Raw genomic sequence first — 19,367 nt, 5'->3', positions numbered from 1 at the left:
GTATTGTGTGTTGTAATGTGTATGTGTGTGGTGTGTGTGTGTGTGTGTATATGTGTATATGTGTGGTGTGGTGTGTGTGTGGTGTGTGTGTGTGTGTGGTGTGGTGTGTGTGTGTGTGTGTGTGTTCATGAGAGTACAGGTGGCAGCTGAGGCTAGAAAGGGCCATCAGACCCCCTGGAGCTGGAGTTACTGGCAGTTGTGAGCTGCCCAACGTGTGTCCTTTGCAGCAATGGTACATGCCCTTAACCACTTCTCTAGCCTCTCAAAGTCTCACTCTTGATGATTTCCCATGAAGGCCAGTCGACTCGCTGGGGTGGAGACTCAGCTTGATCTGCAGACACAAACCAGGGGTGGCTTTTACAATGATGACAGCTGAGTGCAGCTCAGGGATAGAGGGGTGCTTAGCAGGAAGAGACCTCAGGCTGGATGTCCTGGGACCACAAGGAACACAGGCGGATAGCAGCAACAGCACACCTCGAACACCCTAGAAAATAAGATGGGAAAGGCATGGTAAGCGTGCATAAAAATGTTCGCATGAAACCCATCGTGCGTTTACTAACAAAATGAAGACAGACAGAAATAAAGGAGTGAAGGAAAGAGGAATGAACAAGCCTTGGGTTTTCTGGTTTCTTCTGAAAGAACTTCTGCATGCATTTACTGAAAATTACGTTTCTAAACACATATACACAGATTCCGTTTATTAAAGCACACGTTGGAGAATGAATAAATACATGTGGGTAGTTACCAACAATTTCTACCTCCATGTAAGTTATCAAGTTGATTTTACTTTGTGCACAGTTAGAGGTTATCTGGTTAAAAATGATTTTATCTCATTTATTTAAAAAGATTTTATTTTTTAGTTACCCATGTATGGGTCTGTGGATGTGAATGCAGATACCTGTGGAGGCTAGCAACTTCAGATCCCCAGAGCTGGCATTACAGGTGGTTGTGAGCTACCCAACATGGTACCTGAACCATGACCCGAGTCTGCTGTACATCAGTACATCAGTAGCTTAACTGCTAAGCCCCATGCTTCTTTTTTTGAAATGAGATCTCATGTAGGTAGGGCTGGTTTCAAACACAATGTAGAGCCCAGGCTGACTTGGAATTCCTGATCCCCCTGCCTCCACTTCCCAAGTGCTATGATTACAGGTATGTGTTACCAAACTCTGCTTGAAAATACATTTATGTCTCATAAATACTGTAAAAATATTTAATCTATGACCACAGCCTCCTGTCAAATCAAGACTGAGACAGTGTAAATGGGATCATGTTTTCACAAACAACTATTAATTTATAGTAGTTAAGATGATGGCATCCACACTCTCTTCTGGTTCTGTCTGGGCAGCTCTGTAAATTGTGTATTGATTATGCAAATCAATCTAGTGTCTTTATTACCTCTCTGCAGATACATGCAGATTGAATGTACATTTGGTAAGGTTGCTAGTTCTGTAGGAAAAACTGCATTTTTAAGGTCATTTTTGGGGGAAGAAATTGCATTAAAACTAAAGAGAAATATCATTTATTTTTAAATTCAAGGAATTATTTTGTGTTCTAGGAAATCGAAATTGAAAAAGTTTAAATGATGCTGTTTAATTTCCTTTGTTCCCAGTTCCTCAAGGAAGGTGCCGCAGAAATGATACCAGATCAATACTCATCTATTTTCGTAGTTTATTTTTGGTCATGTGGCTTTTCTTGTTTTGCATTAGGCTAAAGGGAACAGACATTCTGGGTTGGTTGTCCTTTCAGATTTATTAATGCAACTAGAAAAAGACAAAATGGCTTATTTTTTCCCCAATTAAACATCGGTTTTCTTATCATTGTCAATAGCTTGTAAGCCGCAAGCCACAACCTTGAGTTTTGCTCCAATCTTTTATTGCCTACATATATACCATATTTTATAGGATTTTTCTTTTTCTTCTTTTGTTGAGTTATTGTGTTATCAAAACATTTGTTTAGATTCCGCTTATTTCCCTAAACAGGATCACTTACAAATGTGGGGTTGCTACCTGTGTGTAAGGATGTCTAAGAACCACTTTCTGCATTATTAATTAAATGTGTGTGTGTGTGTGTGTGTGTGTGTGTGTGTGTGTGTGTATACACTCATGTGCTTGCTCATGCCCTTGAGGCCAGAAGACAACCTTGAGTGTTGTTTCTAAAGAATCCTGCCCACCGTCTTTGGAGACAGTGTTTCTGATTGGCCTGGAGCTTGCCATTAGGCTATGCTGACCGGCCAGCCTTCCCCAGTGCTGGGATTATAGTGTGTCTGGTCATTCCTGGCCTGGGGACCGAACTCAGGTCCTATGCTGATTGCAAGGCAAGCGCTGAAGGGGGAAAAAGAGAACAAAAAACTTCCTGTTCCAGGTTGGAATGAATCTGTTTAACAGAATACTGAGTGTTCAAAATGTTGTATTGACAGTCTCCACACAAATCCATTTGTTCCTGCCTTTCAGATGTAGCATTGCAGTTTAGAAGAGGAACATTCAAAGTTCTGAAACAAAACAAAGAAATAAAGTTATGAATGAAGAGAACTGAGTGACAGTAATGGGTTGATTTTTTTTTTTTTTTGTGAATGGATTGGGAGCTCACCTTCTGAACATGTGAAGGAAAGGACTGCTCTGATGTACAAGCACTGTTAGGTTGTGGAGGCTGGTGCTGCTTGTTTAAAACACTCCTAAGATAGTGTTTCAATAATCACCGAGAGTGTAAGCGTCTTGCTCAGAGATATTATGACTATTTGACTAACACTGTCTGCAGTGGCCAAGAAATAGAAACCATCAGGTGAATCAACACCCCCTCCCTCTTACCTTGTTTATGCTGCAGCAGTCACAGCGTTCCGTTTCCTGGTCTGCGCTTTCCTAGTGCGTCGTCTCTGTGACCAACCACTGCAGCATCTTTCTAAAAGGGATCCATCACACCCCTGCTTGGAAACCCCCACTGGATCCTGGCACTGATGTTAGCTGGAAAAACTCAGGATGTTTGTGGCCGCGTTTCCAGCCGCTCTCCCCTCTGTTGTGTTCTACCAGTGCCTGTGTTGGACGAGTGCAGAGGTACTTGGGTTTTCTTGAAGGTAGCATGTTGCTTTTGGCATCTGTGCCCTTGGTTTGGGAAGCCGAGTTCTACTTGTGTTCTTTGTTATTTCTCCTTAACAAGCTGCTCTGTACTGGGTAAGATGTGCCCATCCCCAGTTAGCCGCCTGTCGTCCTCCTGCTGACATCACTAAGTTTTCCGTTTTTCTCTCTCCCACGACGAGTTTGCTGTGTTCAACATGTCATGGCACAGGGAAAATGTTTTGAATGGCGGACCTGGGTAAATGAACCAAAGGGCCCAAGGTCCTAGGGAACATTTGTAGCTTCTAGTGACCTCAGTCTGTCCCAGCCACTCTGAGTGCTGAAACCGGCATAACCAAACCTCTGCAACTGCTCCTGACCAACAGCTTGGAAATGATGGTAGATCATAAGCTTTCTGGAGGCAGGAACGGCTTCATCTTCAGTTTTGAACTCCCAGGTGCCCGGGAAACGTTTGCTTGCTGAAGTGTGGCAAGGCAGACATAGCGACTCATCCTGAAATAGATGAGCTGGAAGTAGGGCGACGCTTGTAACCTCTTTCTCTGTCTCTGTCTCTCTCTCTGTCTCTCTCTCTCTCTCTCTGTCTCTGTCTCTGTCTCTGTCTCTCTCTCTCTCAATAACTTGTTACTTTTTTATGTGCATTGGTGTTTTGCCTGCATGTATATCTGTGTGAGGGTGTCAGATGCACTGGCACTGGAGTTGCAGACAGTTGTGAGCTGCCATGTGGGTTCTCTGATTTGAATGTAGGATCACTGAAATACTTGGTCCTTTGATTAAATGATACAGACAACAGAATGGAGGAAGGGCATTTCGGTTAGGTTTTCTGGTCGGAACTGGGCCTTTCCAGTTGTTTCCAAGCTGTGCATGCATGAATGTTTTCTCTTCTTCCAAGGCTCATTGCCCCTGCTTGGCATCCCGTACAAGGAGCATCACTGTGGACAGAAAGAGTAGATGAGCTCATGTTTGGCTGGTTCTTCTCGATAAGGGTGCTTCTGTGGTGCTCCTCTGTGGTCTTCAGGGAGCCCAACAGACCTGAGAACAGTCAAGCAAAACCACAGAGGTTCCAAATATCAGCAGTGATTTGTTGTAATGCAGAGACAATCCTTCCCATCTTTAAGGGTTTTGTAGACAAAAGACAACGAGCAGATGGAAGTGGTTTTCTCCTTCCTTTAAAAAAATAACTTCATAGCTTTTGGAGAATGGAGTAGGTAGAAAGTAAACATTACAGAAAAGAGAGTCATTAATTTTTTTTTTTTTTGAGACAAGGTCTTGCTATGTAGCCCAGGCTGATCACCAACTTGCAACTCTCCTGCCGTCCCCTTTCTAGTACTGAGATTACAGATGTGCTCCACATAACCAGGCTGAAGAGGGTAATATACTTTTGAAAGGTTTATTTTGTTTTGAATAATGTGTATGTGTGTGAGTCTGTGTGTGGGTATGTGCATGTGAGTGTAGGTACCTGCCGAGGTCAGAAGAGGATGTCAGATCCCGTAGAACTGGAGGGACAGGCTGTTAGCTGCCCACTGTATGTGCTAGCACCTAGACTCTTTTCCTCTGGAAGAGCAGTCCATGCTCTTGACCAGTAAGCTATCCCCGCCCCAAGAACACAGTCTGGACCTCGACCATGTGCGCTGTGGGGACCTGCTGGTACCTACCCATGCTGTATGTGGGATCTCTGTCTCTTGTCTCTCCAAGCCGAGGCTACAGCTCCAGGGTGGTTGAATCTAGTCCCCCAACTGATTCTTCTGTTTCTGTTTTGTTTTCTTTGTTTGTTTGTTTACCTTGATTTGACAGACTAAACAGGAGACAGCTGCCAGCAGGCAAGAGTGTGACTGACGGCTGGCTGCCCAGTCTGGCGTGCCGCACGCCTTCACTAAGGCTTCTTGCTGTTGTGCGACAGTGTACAATTTATTTTCCCCAAAGCTGTTTTCATCTTTGGGGATTTCAAGTTAGAATGCATATCTAGAGCCCAGAAATCTCAAAGCAATGATCCCGCCTTTTAGTTTTTGACCACCAGGAAGGTTTTCTGTTTCTCGTTAACCTCTCCTCAGAGCCTAAAGATGGCCCCTCCCTGTGTTTAGGGGGAAAAAGTAAAGAAAGCTTAGTAAGCATGGTCTGAAGACATGTGGGAAGAATACTTTTCCCATATGGTTCCCTTTAAACAGTAGCCTCTGCTTTCTTCTCTAGCTCCTAAATATGTCAGCCAACAGACACCTCGTTATCTGTAGATGTGTACTTCATTTATGTATTTGTTTGTTTGTATTTGTGTGTGAGTGTGAGTGTATACAGTGTGTGTCCATGCACTTCTGCAATCATGTGTATAAGTGAAGGTGTGTTTGTCCAAAGCTCATGTACATGTATAGAGGTCAGAGTACAACCTCAAGTTCCCATCCTCCTCTTCCACCATGTTTGACGTAGCGCATCTTGGTTGTATTTCTGTTGCCAACCCCAAGCTATCTAGCCCAAAGAGCTTCTGAGATTTCTGCACTTCTGTATCTAGCCCTGTCTCCTCGTGGGACTCTCTAGTGTTACAGTCTCTTGCAATGTGCATCTGGCTCTTTAGTGGCTTCTGGGGATTTGAACTCAGATCCTCTTGCTTTCAGTACAAACACTTTAACCCACGAATCCCTCTCCCCAACCCACATAGAAGCTTTACATACAAGACTGCATCATTAATTATCATTTGGCACAAAATGGTTGTTAACCTGAAGTATTTGGTCATGTTCTGTAGTGCTTTATGGAAGATATGAGTATGAAATGTGTTTATATGAATTGTTAGTTTGCTTAGTTACCACAGAGCTCCCAAAAGTAAGACATAGGGTTTTAATGCTGAGTCTTTGTAGAAGATATTCTTACTTTCATTTTTTTCCATTAAAAATTACATTATTTATTTAGTGTGGTGTGTGTGTGTGTGTGTGTGTGTGTGTGCATGTGTGTGTGTTCGGAACCCTGTGTGCCATGGAGTGCATCCATCATGGGTCCCAGAGATCAAACACAGGTCATCAGGTTTGGTGGCAAGGGCCTTTACCTGCTGATGAATCTTATTGGTTCCTCCTTAACTACTCTGCAATGGAGCAAACCTTACATCTTTTTTCTCCAGCTGTACTGTAGTACTGGAGCAAACCCTACATCTTTACTCTCCTGTTATACTGTAGTACTAGAGCAAACCTTACATCTTTACTCTCCCTCTGTTCTGTAATATTGGGGCAAACCTCACATCTTTACTCTCCCACTGTACTGTAGTATTGGGGCAAACCCTTACATCTTTTTTCTCCAGCTGTACTGTAGTATTTTAACAAACTCTTACACCTTTACTCTCCCGCTGTACTGTAGTATTGGAGCAAACCTTACATCTTTACTCTCCTGTTATACTGTAGTACTGGAGCAAACCTTACATCTTTACTCTCCTACTATACTGTAATATTGGAACCACATTTTTGGAATATTTTTAGTTTTTATAGCTTCAAATAATTAAGTTCCCCATGAGTGTGGTCATGAAAGTGAAATAAAATTTTTAAAAAATATGTATTTTTCTGAGTTGGTACTGTGTTGGTTAAGATTGAGCAGTTCATGCTATGGTTCCATTTGGTGAGAAGCTGGCTGTGCCCAAGAACAAATTGTTAGGATACGGTCTAGTTTGAAGTCTGCATGCCTGTGTACATGTGTAACTTTTTGGGTTCATTCATGTCTCACCTGTCTCCGTTGCTAAGTAATCTTCCTGCATTCATACTTAGGGCATCACTAGAATCTTGTGTTCTTGCCACCCTCATAAAAACCTAGTCTGGTTTTTAAGGTAGAGCTTCATGCATGGAATTAACCAGGGAAAGCCTCATTTATATCTCCTGCAAAGAAGGACCAGGGCCTGCGCTCTTTCTCGCTGCCAGAAGTTTTTATAGTAATACTTTGTATCTCGGCTCTGGCTCTTACCATTAAATGTGCTTTTTATAGAGTAGCAAGTTATAAATGTAGTGCAGCTACGGCATATTAATCTTACTGCAGAGATTTAATGAGGCAGTTGTTTTGCGATGGACACTAGTGGGAGACGAGAGCGACAGAGTTTTACTTCATCACTGAGCTGCAGAAATAGTCCTTGCCGGGTAACCTGGTAATAATTATAACCACATGATCTCTTCATTTTTCTTCCTTTTGCTGGTGCTTTTCCATGCAAAAGTGGCTTGGAAGGAGGTCCATTTCCAGGCAGCAGAAGGCTCAGAATTTGGGCTGTTTTCTTAGTAGTTTGACATTTTAGCTTTGATCAGGCATGGCATCCTTGTTGCACACAGAGAAATATGTAAGATGAGTTTCAAGCATTCAGATAGTCCCTGCCAGTCCGCTGAGATGGCTTTAGGTATTCATTACTTTTACTTGACTTTTATATAGGTTATAAAAAAGTAAATGTGGTGAAACCTCATTTTTACATGGACAGAATAGAATTTCTGCTGCTTGGCCTTAAACTGATCCCACACTTGAAATTAATTGAAGTCCATGCCTTTATTGCCTCCAACACTTTCAAGCCAGGGCAATTTTTCATTTTCCCCAAAGTTGTAATTTTATTAAACCAAGTTAAAGCAATAACAGTCCTTGAGAAGAGGAGGAAGGAAAGTCTAACTGCCAGAGACCATAATGAGAGGAAAATCATGCCTCTTTCAAACCCTCATTTGTAGGTAATGTTAACAAAACTGGAAACAGAATGCCGCCATTTATTGTAGTAATAACAATTGCGCCTCTATTCCAAAAGTCAACCTTTAGTTCAGATCAGAACACTATAAATCCAGGCTCCCACAGCCCCCCTTTGAAAGGATGAGCTGGAAAGTTGGGTCAGCAAGTAAGATCTTTTGTGATGGATGCCACATGTTGAAACAGCATCATTTGGGGCAGCTGGAGAAAAAGGTTCCTGAGGTACAGTCTGCTTTGCTGTTACCCTTTGGGGGCCTGAGGGGGGCTGTTTTAAAATCCTGCCCTGTGACACGGTTTATAGGCAACAATGTGGTTGGAAGAACAGACGTCCCTCAGGCAGCAGTGCTGGGGGCTGGGCGACACTCGCAGGCCTAGGTCTCCTGTTTATAACCCTTAGGCTGAAGTCGGGGGTTTGGATGACTAGCAGAGTAATACAATTATTTTTTATGATTGGATCTCAAAGGACTTTATAAAAACTCCATCACTAAGGCCATGTGCAATTACTGAAGTGTAACCACCTGTGGGAAAGAAAATGGTTGACAATGCAAGCTTTCTAGATGCCTCCCACACCTATTGGCATCAGGAACAGAAACCCTCACACAAATAAACACATCTTGTGAATGGCCAAGAAAGAATTCCGGGTGGAGGTTGGGGGAGAGTGCCTCACAAGGAAAGAGACTGAGAATCTGGTACTCCCCACACGGAGGCCTCATAGGCTATAATCGAACCCGCCTCCCAGAGGGTCCCACTTAAGTGTTGACCTAAAAACAAATCCGCCAGTTGGCTGGAGCATGCATCCTAAAGTTGCAGCAGAAGTGAATAAGCTTGACTGACTTTAGTCCCCAAAGGCTCCTATCTGTAAACCCAGAAGTGCAGGCAAAACATTTTTATTAGTCTTAAAATGACCCTCCCTCTAGAAACCAGCAGTAGTGAGTGAAGGCATAGGCAGGTTCCTCTGCAGCCTGGACGAGCAGAAGCCCTGTGCATTCAGATTTGTTTGGTATTTTTGATACTAGTCTTGTGTAAAATACTCATACTCTTGAATAATGAGGAAGGTGACTTTTTATCCTTTCTCTCTGCGTATTACTTAAAGTATTCAGTCTCCGTATTTAAAAACAAACAGGTCTGAAAACCTGATGCACAGCATCTAAATAATCACATTAAAATTCAGAACCAACACCCACATTTCCCTGAATGCTGTCGGTTTTTTCAGAAACTGGAAACTCAGGCTAAACAAGGAAGAATATTCAGCATGTGCATCCTGCCCCCAGCAAGCATTTGCTGGTGTGGGGTCATTTGCCGAAGTGGGACAGTTATTTCCTTTTTTGAATTGCCCTCTGGGTTGGCAGTCTGTGCCTATTTGGCTTCAGTCTGTGGGAGATATTTGGACCATTACCAAAGTGTTGAGTCTGTAACTCCAGACAGAACATTTGAAAGCAGGAAACACCAATGCAGTGGGTCATAACATGTCAGTCTTGGAGAATGTAGGCGTGTGGATACTTTTTACATTTGGAGGCAACTGGTCTGTTCCCATTTTACAGACAAAATACCAGGAAAGGATCTTTCCTCCTCCTTCTTTAAGGCATTCTCTTTCCATTAAATAGTATTTGCTAAGCACTCACCTGGAGATGGTGCCCCCCTGGGCAGAGAGAGGAGAAAAGCAAAGGATCTTGTCATACCCCTCCCAAAGGACCAGTGGGACCTCCAGTGTATTGAGATGGTCATATGGAGGGTCCTGAGGTAATAATTTTCCAGATGGCAAATTAACGCAAATTGCCAATTACTTAAATACCGTGTTCCTTAAGACGAACAGACACAAAATGACTTGCTGTCTGAGGTGGGCACCTGCTTTTCCCACGACCCCCTGAGGTTACCGTATACATTGAAATAGAAGTTGATTTTGGTTTGTCTAAATCATTTAAAAGTGATGATGAAGTTAAGCTTATTTATTTCAGATTCAAAGAAATCTTTAATAGATAGACAGAGAAGGGCATGCTGTAGGTTCCTGGAAGCATGTAACCTGCAGGTGAGCAGGCAGCCTCTCCTAGCTGCAGGAGGGCTCAGTGGAAGCCTCTGTGGACTTTCTAAGAAAGATTTGGCAAATGTTGGTCTTGTGGTATCTTGGTTGTAGCATTTCTAATATTCAATGAGATATTAAATGTCTCATATTTAAATAATCCAATAAAGTATAGTCATTCAAATCAATATTATAGTCATATTGAATATATGGCTCCAGATAATGTAGTATACATTATCTTCTGTCTTCTGTACCTTGATAAAACCCATTTGTAATTTTCATTGGTTGGACAAGATCTTAAAGAATTGGAAACTCAGCCGGGTGGTAGTGGCGCATGCCTTTAATTGCAGCACTCGGGAGGCAGAGGCAGGCTGATCTCTGTGAGTTCGAGGCCAGCCTGGTCTCCAAAGCAAGTTCCAGGAAAGGCGCAAAGCTATACAGAGAAACCCTGTCTCGAAAAACCAAAAAAAAAAAAAAAAAAAAAAAAAAAAAGAAAATAGAAACTCTGGACTGGGGATGGGGATGTAGCTTAGTGGGTAGAATGCTTGCCTAGCGCATACAAAGCCATGGGTTCCATCTCCAGCACAACACAGAACAGGGCTGGTACTACCTGCCTCTTACCCTACACTGGGCAAGTGGAGGCAGAATGATCAGAAGTTCAAGGTTATCCTCAGCTACGTAGTGAATTTAAGGACAGCCTTGGCTACGTGAGACTTTGTTATAAAAAGAAACCTTGATTTGATTAGAAATGCAGTTTATATCTGGTTATGGAGGGCTTTTCTGTTATTAGAAATGACTATCCCCCAAGTTAAGCCATTGACGATATGATCCTACTTTCTCCTGGGGTAGCTCTTGTTCCTCTGTCCTCACCTGTCTGCCCTCCGCTTTCCTCTTCTCACTCCCCTCCCCTCTTCCATTTCTACAGACAAGAGCAAAGGCACTAGGGATTTGGGGCGGTATTTCTCTTCTTTACCATACATACATACATACATACATACATACATACATACATGTGTGTGTGTGTGTGTGTGTGTGTGTGTGTGTGTGTGTGTGTGTGGTTTCGGTGATTGAACTAGGTAGACTTCTCTATAGTGAATCAAGCAGCAGCATACATGATCTATACATGGAACTCTCAGCAAATACAGTATCTGCGCCTTACTCTTTATCTGCCCTGCCTTTTGGGGACCATTCTTAGGCTAAAGATAGGACTATTTTTGGTTTGCACAGTGTGTAGCTTTGCCACACTGATAATGCCGTCTTAGGTTTTTAACTCGATTGTAATTATAATTGTTGTTCATATCTTTGTTTTTTTTTTTCTGTATAATCTGGAAATCCAAAGACAAAGCAATGTGTTTCGCTTGTGTCTGTGCCGGGAAGGGTGCTTGGCTGGGAGGTACAGCCGGCTTTGCTGTCTCCATGTCACAGGGAATGGAGGAACTGTGCCTTTTGACTAGTTTATAAGCAAAGGTCAATTTCTTGCCTATGGTAATTAGCTTAGCTGATTCTAGGCTTTTGTATGATCTGGTAATTTCCCATGAAAGAATATATTTAGCAGAAAGGGGTTCATTCTTGGTAGTAGTTTCTTTTTCCTTTCCATTGAAGACTGTTTATTTTAAAAGTGATTTATCTTTCCCTTTTAATGAAAAACTCCTAAAAGGCAGTTAAAGAAAGACAAAGTGAAGTTTCAGCATGGTTTGTGGGAAGGGGGTGGTGTATGAAAAGGGTTATGTAGTGGGGAGAAAAACTCGGCTGATAGTGAAAACGGACACTTTTGATCCTTCTGTGTTAACACTCAGCAGCCAAGCCCTCCATCACAGCTCCCTGGTGCTGGTAGCAAGAAGATGAAATGCTGCTTTACAAAAGCCGGTCTTTCAAGCCCGTCCTTACAGTCTTGATTTTTTTTTCAGACCCCAACTGTAAACTTGAAGACAAGACTGAAGATGGAGAGGCCCTAGACTGCAAGAAGAGGCCGGAAGACAGCGAGGACTTGGAGGACGAGGCTGTGCACAGCTGTGACAGCTGCCTCCAGGTGTTCGAGTCACTCAGCGACATCACAGAGCACAAGATCCATCAATGCCAACTGACAGGTAAACAGTGCTCATCACTCCCCCGCGACTCACACTGCCCCCGTTCTGAGTTTCTTTTCGGCCACTTTGTTCCTTTGTGTGGTTTTGCCTCCAATCATTTTACCCTGTCCACTTGAAATCCTAGGTAAGTCTAGCAGGGGTGTCCAGCCTTACGACCAGAGACACAATGGGGCCATCTACACGTACGCTGGGTTGCATTCTTAGCCACCTTGGGATGCATACTGTTTCAGGGTGATGTTGGACACTCCTGACTAGAGGTACTTTAGTAAAAATTCCAGAATGGTTGTCTGGGGTGACCTCAATCTTGCAGTTCTTTAAGAGTTTGAATTGGGAGTGTATGTGCATATGTGAATGCATAGGCATATATCCATACACACACACACACACACACACACACACACACATATATATATATCTAAATATACACATATGCATTTAATTTTGCTTACTTTTTAACTGTGATGTTAGGAATAAAATGGAGTATTAAATGACTAAAATAAAACAAAACCCTTTTTAAATATTTTTCTAAGATTTTAATATCTATTAACTTATTTTAGCTTAAATATTATCTCTTCAAAAAAACCTTCCCCGATCCTGCTCTGTGTAAATCAGGCACCCTCTTGTGTCCTTTTAAATACCCATTCATTAAGTCCCAGCACTTATTTTATTGCCACTGTTGTTTGGTATTGCCTCAGTTACGTTTCTATTGCTGTGATAAACAGTATGACCAAAACAACTTGGGGAAGAAAGGGTTCATTTCATCCCATAGCTTTTAGACCATCAAGCAGAGGAGTCACAGCAGGAAATCAAGGCAGAAACCTGGAAGCAGGAGCTGACGCATAGGCCATGGAGGGTGCTGCTTACTGGCTTGCACCCATGGCTTGCTCAGCCTGCTTTCTTATTGCACCCTAAACCACCTGCTCAGGGGTGATACCACCCACAGTGAGCTAGGGTATCTCATCAATCATGAATCAAGAGTATGCCTAACAGACTTGTCTACTGGCCAGTGGAGACATTTTCTCAATTAAGACTCCTTTTTTTCCTAAATGATGCTAGTTTGTGTCAGATTGACATACAAGCTGGTCAGCACAAGGTATCAAGTCCAGAGCTTCACACAGGCCCGCATGGTGCTTCCACTATTTAATACCTGAATCCTGCAGTTCTCACCACGTGTACTCATTTCCTGTCTCCATCATTAGATTTTGGGCTTATGGAGGGCAGGAGCTATGTCTTCATCCTTCATTAGCTGAGCACAGCACAGTGCTGGGTCTCCACTAGCCTGCCGCTAAGGCTGCCAGGATACTCTGCTGTGACGCTCATCAGAAGAGGGAAATCTAACACCCACAGAAGCATAGCATGTGCAATATAATGATTGAATAAAGCTGAAACTTGCTTTATAGAATATATTCCTCCTTAAAAATATAATTATCTTTGATATCTGTGCATTCTGTGTCTCTCAGTACAACCAGCTGTTCATCAAAAGTATTAGAGAAATATTTTGTTCACAGGTGCAGATTTTATTCTTTTTCTTTTCTTGTCCTTATTCCCTACATACTATGTACAAGCCCTTACCTAGCATTTGTATTGTAAAGCTCATGGTAATAGAGATGACTTAGAGTGCGTAGGAGGCCATATATAAGGACATGAAGATTCTGTGCCATTATATACAAGGAACACAATCATCTGAGAACTGTGGTATCTTCTAGGGAACTAGAACTGATCCTCATGGGTACCAAGGGCAACCAGATACCAAGCAGGGGTATATACCATGTTTGTTGGTTGGGTTGGCTACAGGACCAGTAGACCATGCAGTTTCTTCCTTACTATTGGTCACATGTCATCTTTCACTCACTTGTTGAAGTTGCCATGGCTCCCGTATCCCTGTGGGTGGATCTCTCCTTTTCCCTCTCTTGTTTTTTCCTAGCATGGTCTTCCCTCCACTAACAATGGTCAGGAAATATATTTATTAGACAAGTTATTCTCCAACTGTTTTCCTAGAATATTTCTATTTGTGTAAGATTTTAATGGGTGTTTCATTTTAACAAGGTTTCCTGAGCAGATTATTGTGGTAGCGTTGAATGGAATCCAGGTAAACAAAGTTCTTTATTAAAAAGTTCACCATGGCTCATCTCTTTTATTGTGATAGTATTTAAAATGTACAGAAAACTTACAAAGTAATTTGAAGAACTCTTCTCTGTTAGTTAATTGGCTCATCAGTTACTTAAACTTTGTAATATGTGTTTTCTTTGCTTCTCCTGTCTTCCCTCCCTTTTTCTTCCTTGCTTACCATCATTTTCTTAATATTTGAAGGCAGTCAAAATATCACATCCCTGGAAATGCAGCTTGGGTATTTCTAGGGACCCATCCATTCTTCTGTGTAGCTACTAGATTCAAGAACGTTAAAATTCATTTAACAACAAATGTCTAATTAATATTCATTTTGTTGTCACTGATGTCTAATCTATAACCCATATTTGAATTGCAACAACTTGTTCCAGTAATGTCCTTTATAACTTTTTCTGTTTTGTCTCATCCTGAATACAGGATCACCTGTAATATTTAACTGTCTTGTCTCTCTGCCTGGCCTAACCAATTAGGAATTCTTTCTCCATCTCTCTTGGTATTTTTGACAAGGGTGCCTGACAGACTTTGTAGGATTTCCATCAGAGGAGTAGGTTTGTCTGTTTCCTTAGAGTCACATCCAAATTCTGCGCCGTGGCCAGGACACCAGTATGATGTCACACCCTCCTTATTCATCGCACATGGAAGTAAGGAGTGTCAGTTTGTTCCAGGGATGGTGAGGTTAACACCAAATACTAGTTTTCCATGGTGTCTACCAATCTCTTCTAGTGTGACTTACTGTTTCCCCTTCGTGTACAGTGTTAGGGTAATTCATGAGAAGATAACTCATAGCTCAGCTTCACAAAACTTCCATCAGTTTTTCTCCATTGTCATACCACATTCTTTGTTACTTGTTGGGCTTATTGATATTTCTTTCCTTATTCATTTGCTTATTCGTGTCATCATTGATTTTTAGGTGATTTTATTCAGGGATTCGCAGTTCATTATATGTATTTATGTATGTATCTATCATCGGCTCATCCATCCATCCATCATCTGTTTGTCTGTCTGCATGTGCATCCATTTATTAATCACCTGTCCATCCATCCATCCATCCATCCATCCATCCACCCATCATCTATCTTTGAATACTGGGAATCAAACACAAGGCCTTTTGCTAGATAGGTTTGTACCACTGAACTACATTCCCAGCTCACTATGAATATTTTGATGTATTTATTGTCTTAGATTTAGCCAATGAGAAGGATTCAAACTTATATCCTTTGGTGTCTGTGTAATATGACTCTGTCATTATCTGGGGGTACTTGCTTTGTTTCTGGGGCAAAGAGAAACTCTGGGTCATGTTCTTTTCTTGTCCAGCCATATCTTGCAATCCATGTCTTCTTGGTGATTATTACCATTTTTAGTTTTTGGTAGGACAATATGATATCAGGGTTCATTTAAAGAAACATGGTATTTAGAAGTTGAGACATGAGTACTCAGTGCTACATCTTATTATATACAGAGCTCTCAGTTAACTGAACTAGGACATATACAAATATGCTAAGATGATTTGTAATATACACATAATATTGTCCACAATACACATATACAAGTGTGTATACATCTATGTGTATTGTCCTTGAACTCTAACAGAAACCCTGTTTTTGTATTGATATTTCCAGCTCAGTCCAGCGTCTCAGGCACATCCTTTTCTTCCTATCACTGTCTCTGGAGTGATGGAAACTTGTCTGCTATCATTTTCAGTGCATTGACTCACTTGCTTGAGCCTAGAATACACATTAAATAATCCCACAGTGGTTGACTCACATAACTGTGGTAAGCATGTCAACCAATTAGATATAGTATCTTTTGCAATGTTTTAATGTGGTGTTTACATAGGATGAAACTAGTAAGTTATGAGTATGCAGTTTGATGAATTTGGTCAAAATGCACACACTCATGTACTGCACCCATTTCCCATTAGATGTTCTCTTACCATACAGTCCATTCTGCCCCTTCGCCATCATTAGCCCTCCCTCAGAAGTACCCAGGTCTTCTAAGTTCTTCAACCATAGATTCATTTAGCCTGCTATAAATGGGACCGTACACTGCGATACACTATGAACTCTGTTCTTCGTCCCAGGGTCTCTTGTGTGATGGGTCAAAGAAACTCTTTCATGCTGTTTTAGAATACTTTTGTTGTTGTTGTTCTTCATTTTTGAACAGTATTCTGCATGTTCAGATACTACTACTGTTATATGGCTGTACTGTAATTTATTTTCTGTTGTCTTTTTGTTGGACGGTTTGATTACTTTCTCTTTTCTTTTTTTGTTATTCTGAATTAAGTTGTAATGGGCAGCTTACCTTTATGTGGGCATATGTTTTAGTCTGCTTGGGTTGATGGCACAGGAGTCGAGGTTCTGCGTATTGAGGAGGGCCAGGAGGGAGGGTACGCCTGTTTGCAAACACATTTCCAAGCTTGTGTCCAAGATGACGGCTTCACTTTGTACTCCTATCAGCAGCGGATCAGACTGCAGCCATCATCTGTCCATGCCAACATTCACACTGCTATCCTCTGAATTCTGTCTTTCTTTGAGGTATAAATTAGTCTTCTTTATAGATTTGCTTATGGCCGCCAGTTCATATACACTAAACCGACTTTGTGTAATGACTCTTTTCCTTAGTACAGAATTTTGTGAAAATCCAGGCCCTTACTGTATAGCTCTGGCTGGCCTCAAACTCTCAGCGATACATTTACCTTTGCCTCCTGAATGCTGGGTTTAAAGGAGTGTTCAAGTTTATTTGAGAATCCTATTAAATACAGATAAGTAGTAGGATACTGTTTCTAGGTGGATGACTGGCACATTACAGGAAGCTTTTTACTGATGTAGAATAGTGTTTATGTTAGTGTAAAACCACAGACATGCGCTGCCTAGTATACACTAAGTAGTGAGAAATCCTTTCTAAGGTGAGATGGGCTGGTCTGTGTCCTGTTTCAGGTTACATTTCACTCTTTCATTGTTCATTCCTTCATTCTTGTGGTACTTGGGATCATATCAGGGTATCATGAATGTTTGGCAAGCATTCCACCACTGAGCTACACCCCCAATCCAAAGTTATTTTAAAATTTAAGTGTTGAAAAGTAAACTCTGCATTCTACTTAGTGGGGAATGCACCTTTTAGAGCACCTGGCTGATACTTAGCTTTATGTTCAGCTTCATGAATCAAGACAAAAGAAAGACGTCACTTGATCTCGTCTGATTTTATTGCTATCTGCAGAACATGGCATGGGATGGTACGGCAGATATTTATGGGTTAAATAATGTTTCTTTTTCAAAGTAATAAAACATTCAGTCTTTCTTGATCCAAGGCTTTCAGAAGGCCCGATCTGGCCTGTGTTCACATAGCACTACAGTGTTTTAATTAAACGTCAGGGAACAAAAGTGACTCACTGAATCATGTCAGAGAAGGACAAATCTGAAGGGCTTGGTTTCTATATATCAAAAGATCAAAGGAGTAAATCAAACCAAAGGATGATGGCGATGATGGTAGTGATGGCGATGGTGGTGTGGTGATGATGATGGTGGTGATGGTGATGATGGTGGTGATGGTGGTGATGATGGTAGTGATGGTGATGATGGTGATGATGGTGATGGTGATGATGGTGGTGATGGTGATGATGATGGTGATGGTGGTGATGATGGTGGTGGTGATGGTGATGATGATGGTGGTGGTGATAGTGATAATGATGGTGGTGATGGTGATGATGATGGTAGTGATGGTGATGATAGTGGTGATGGTGTTGATGGTGGTGATGATGGTGATGACGGTGATGATGGTGATGGTGATGATGGTGGTGATGGTGATGTTGGTGGTAATGGTGGTGATGATGGTAGTGATGGTGATGATGGTGATGGTGATGTTGGTGGTGATGGTGGTGATGATGGTAGTGATGGTGATGATGGTGATGGTGATGTTGGTGGTGATGGTGATGATGATGGTGATGGTGATAGTAGTGATGGTGATGATGGTGGTGATGGTGATGATGATGGTGGTGATGGTGATGATGGTGGAGATGGTGGTGATGATGGTGGTGATGGCGATGATGATGGTGGTGATGGTGATGGTGATGATGATGGTGATGGTGATGGTGATGATGATGGTGATGGTGATAGTAGTGATGGTGATGATGATGGTATGCATGTCAGTGGTTCTCAATCTGTACATCGAGAACCCTAAGATCATTAGAAAACACAGGTATTTATATTACAACTCATAACAATAGCAAAATTACAGTTATGAAGTAGCATGAAAATAATTTTATGGTTGGGGTCACCACAACATAAGGGGCCATGTTTAAGGGTCACAGCATTAGGGAGGTTGAGAACCACTGGTGTATGTATTTGTATTGGTGGTGTGGGGGTAGTTCGGGAATGTAAAGAGAGTGAAGAGCAGAAATTGCAATAATTCGTATTAGATGTAGGTGTCCAAGTTGAAATTTGAGTTAGCTAGAGGGTGACCTCCAGTCTGCTCTGGAGAAGATTAAAGACTCTCGAAGAATTTTAATTAAAAGGGTGATGTGATGCTTTTTGGTGGATGTTAGGGGACAGTGCCCTTGGGTTATCTTCCAGCTGCTGCAGTGAACTCTCTGAGTACCACCTGTTTTAAAATCTCTCTAGAGACAAAGCACTAAGGTGGCAAAGGGGGCGTTGGCATTTCTTTTTTTCTCCTGTCTTGGTTGACTTACCTTTTCATTGGTTCTGTTTTTAATGTTACCCATCTGCTCATGTCTTTGCTGTCTTGCCTCTGGTTCGTGTATTCACAAAGACTCGTAATTTCCTGTCTCCATCGACCCCATTTCCTCTTCTACGCGTCTCGTAGTGTCTTAAGGAATTTCTAGTTATTCTTTGATCCATGTGGACTCCTGGTGTCTGTTGCTCTTGTTGCCTTTACTTTGCTGCCTGGCTCTGCCCAGCTAGACTATAACCTGGAGGTATTTCCATGAATAATTTGTGTGAATTCTGAGTAGTGTGTTACAGTGCTTAAATATAGAGCAGGATTAGACAAGAAAGAAGCCATATGACTGGATTTGCAAAACAGAAAACAGGTGCCCGATGGACTGAGGCATCTGGAGGTCACACAGGCTTCTGGGGGTTGCTGGGTTCTGCTGTGAGATAGCCAGAGAAACCCCACCTTGGCTCTTTCTTTTCCTTGCCTGCAGGATTTCTTGATGACATCACATCTATTCCTTTGGTGACTTTTGTCCCCAGGGATGATGAAGATTCTTTGACCAGTCTGCCTTAGTGGATGGACACTGGTCATTCCATATCCAAAGGTTTGAAATCCTGGAATAGTCCTGCTAATTAAGCCTGGCCTGGACCCCTTCTGTGGCTTGGTTCAGGCTAGGCTTAATTAGCAGGTCGGATAGACTCATGGACAGTGGTGCAGGAAAGG

At 42.0% G+C, this 19,367-nt stretch overlaps 1 protein-coding gene across 1 annotated transcript in view; it reads left to right on the top strand.

Annotated features, from left to right (window-relative positions):
- The window catches only part of Znf521 (zinc finger protein 521), a 286,221-nt gene that overhangs the window by 22,113 nt on the left and 244,741 nt on the right, over positions 1-19,367 (top strand). Inside the window, exon 3 of the mRNA XM_059246530.1 lies at positions 11,670-11,849. Within this exon, the coding sequence (XP_059102513.1) occupies positions 11,670-11,849 (180 nt within the window). The remainder of the gene's footprint in view (positions 1-11,669; positions 11,850-19,367) is intronic.

Source organism: Peromyscus eremicus, chromosome 19 (genome assembly GCF_949786415.1).
Source record: "Peromyscus eremicus chromosome 19, PerEre_H2_v1, whole genome shotgun sequence".
NCBI classification, from domain to species: Eukaryota; Metazoa; Chordata; class Mammalia; order Rodentia; family Cricetidae; genus Peromyscus; species Peromyscus eremicus.
This window is presented reverse-complemented; position numbering and strand designations above follow the sequence as displayed.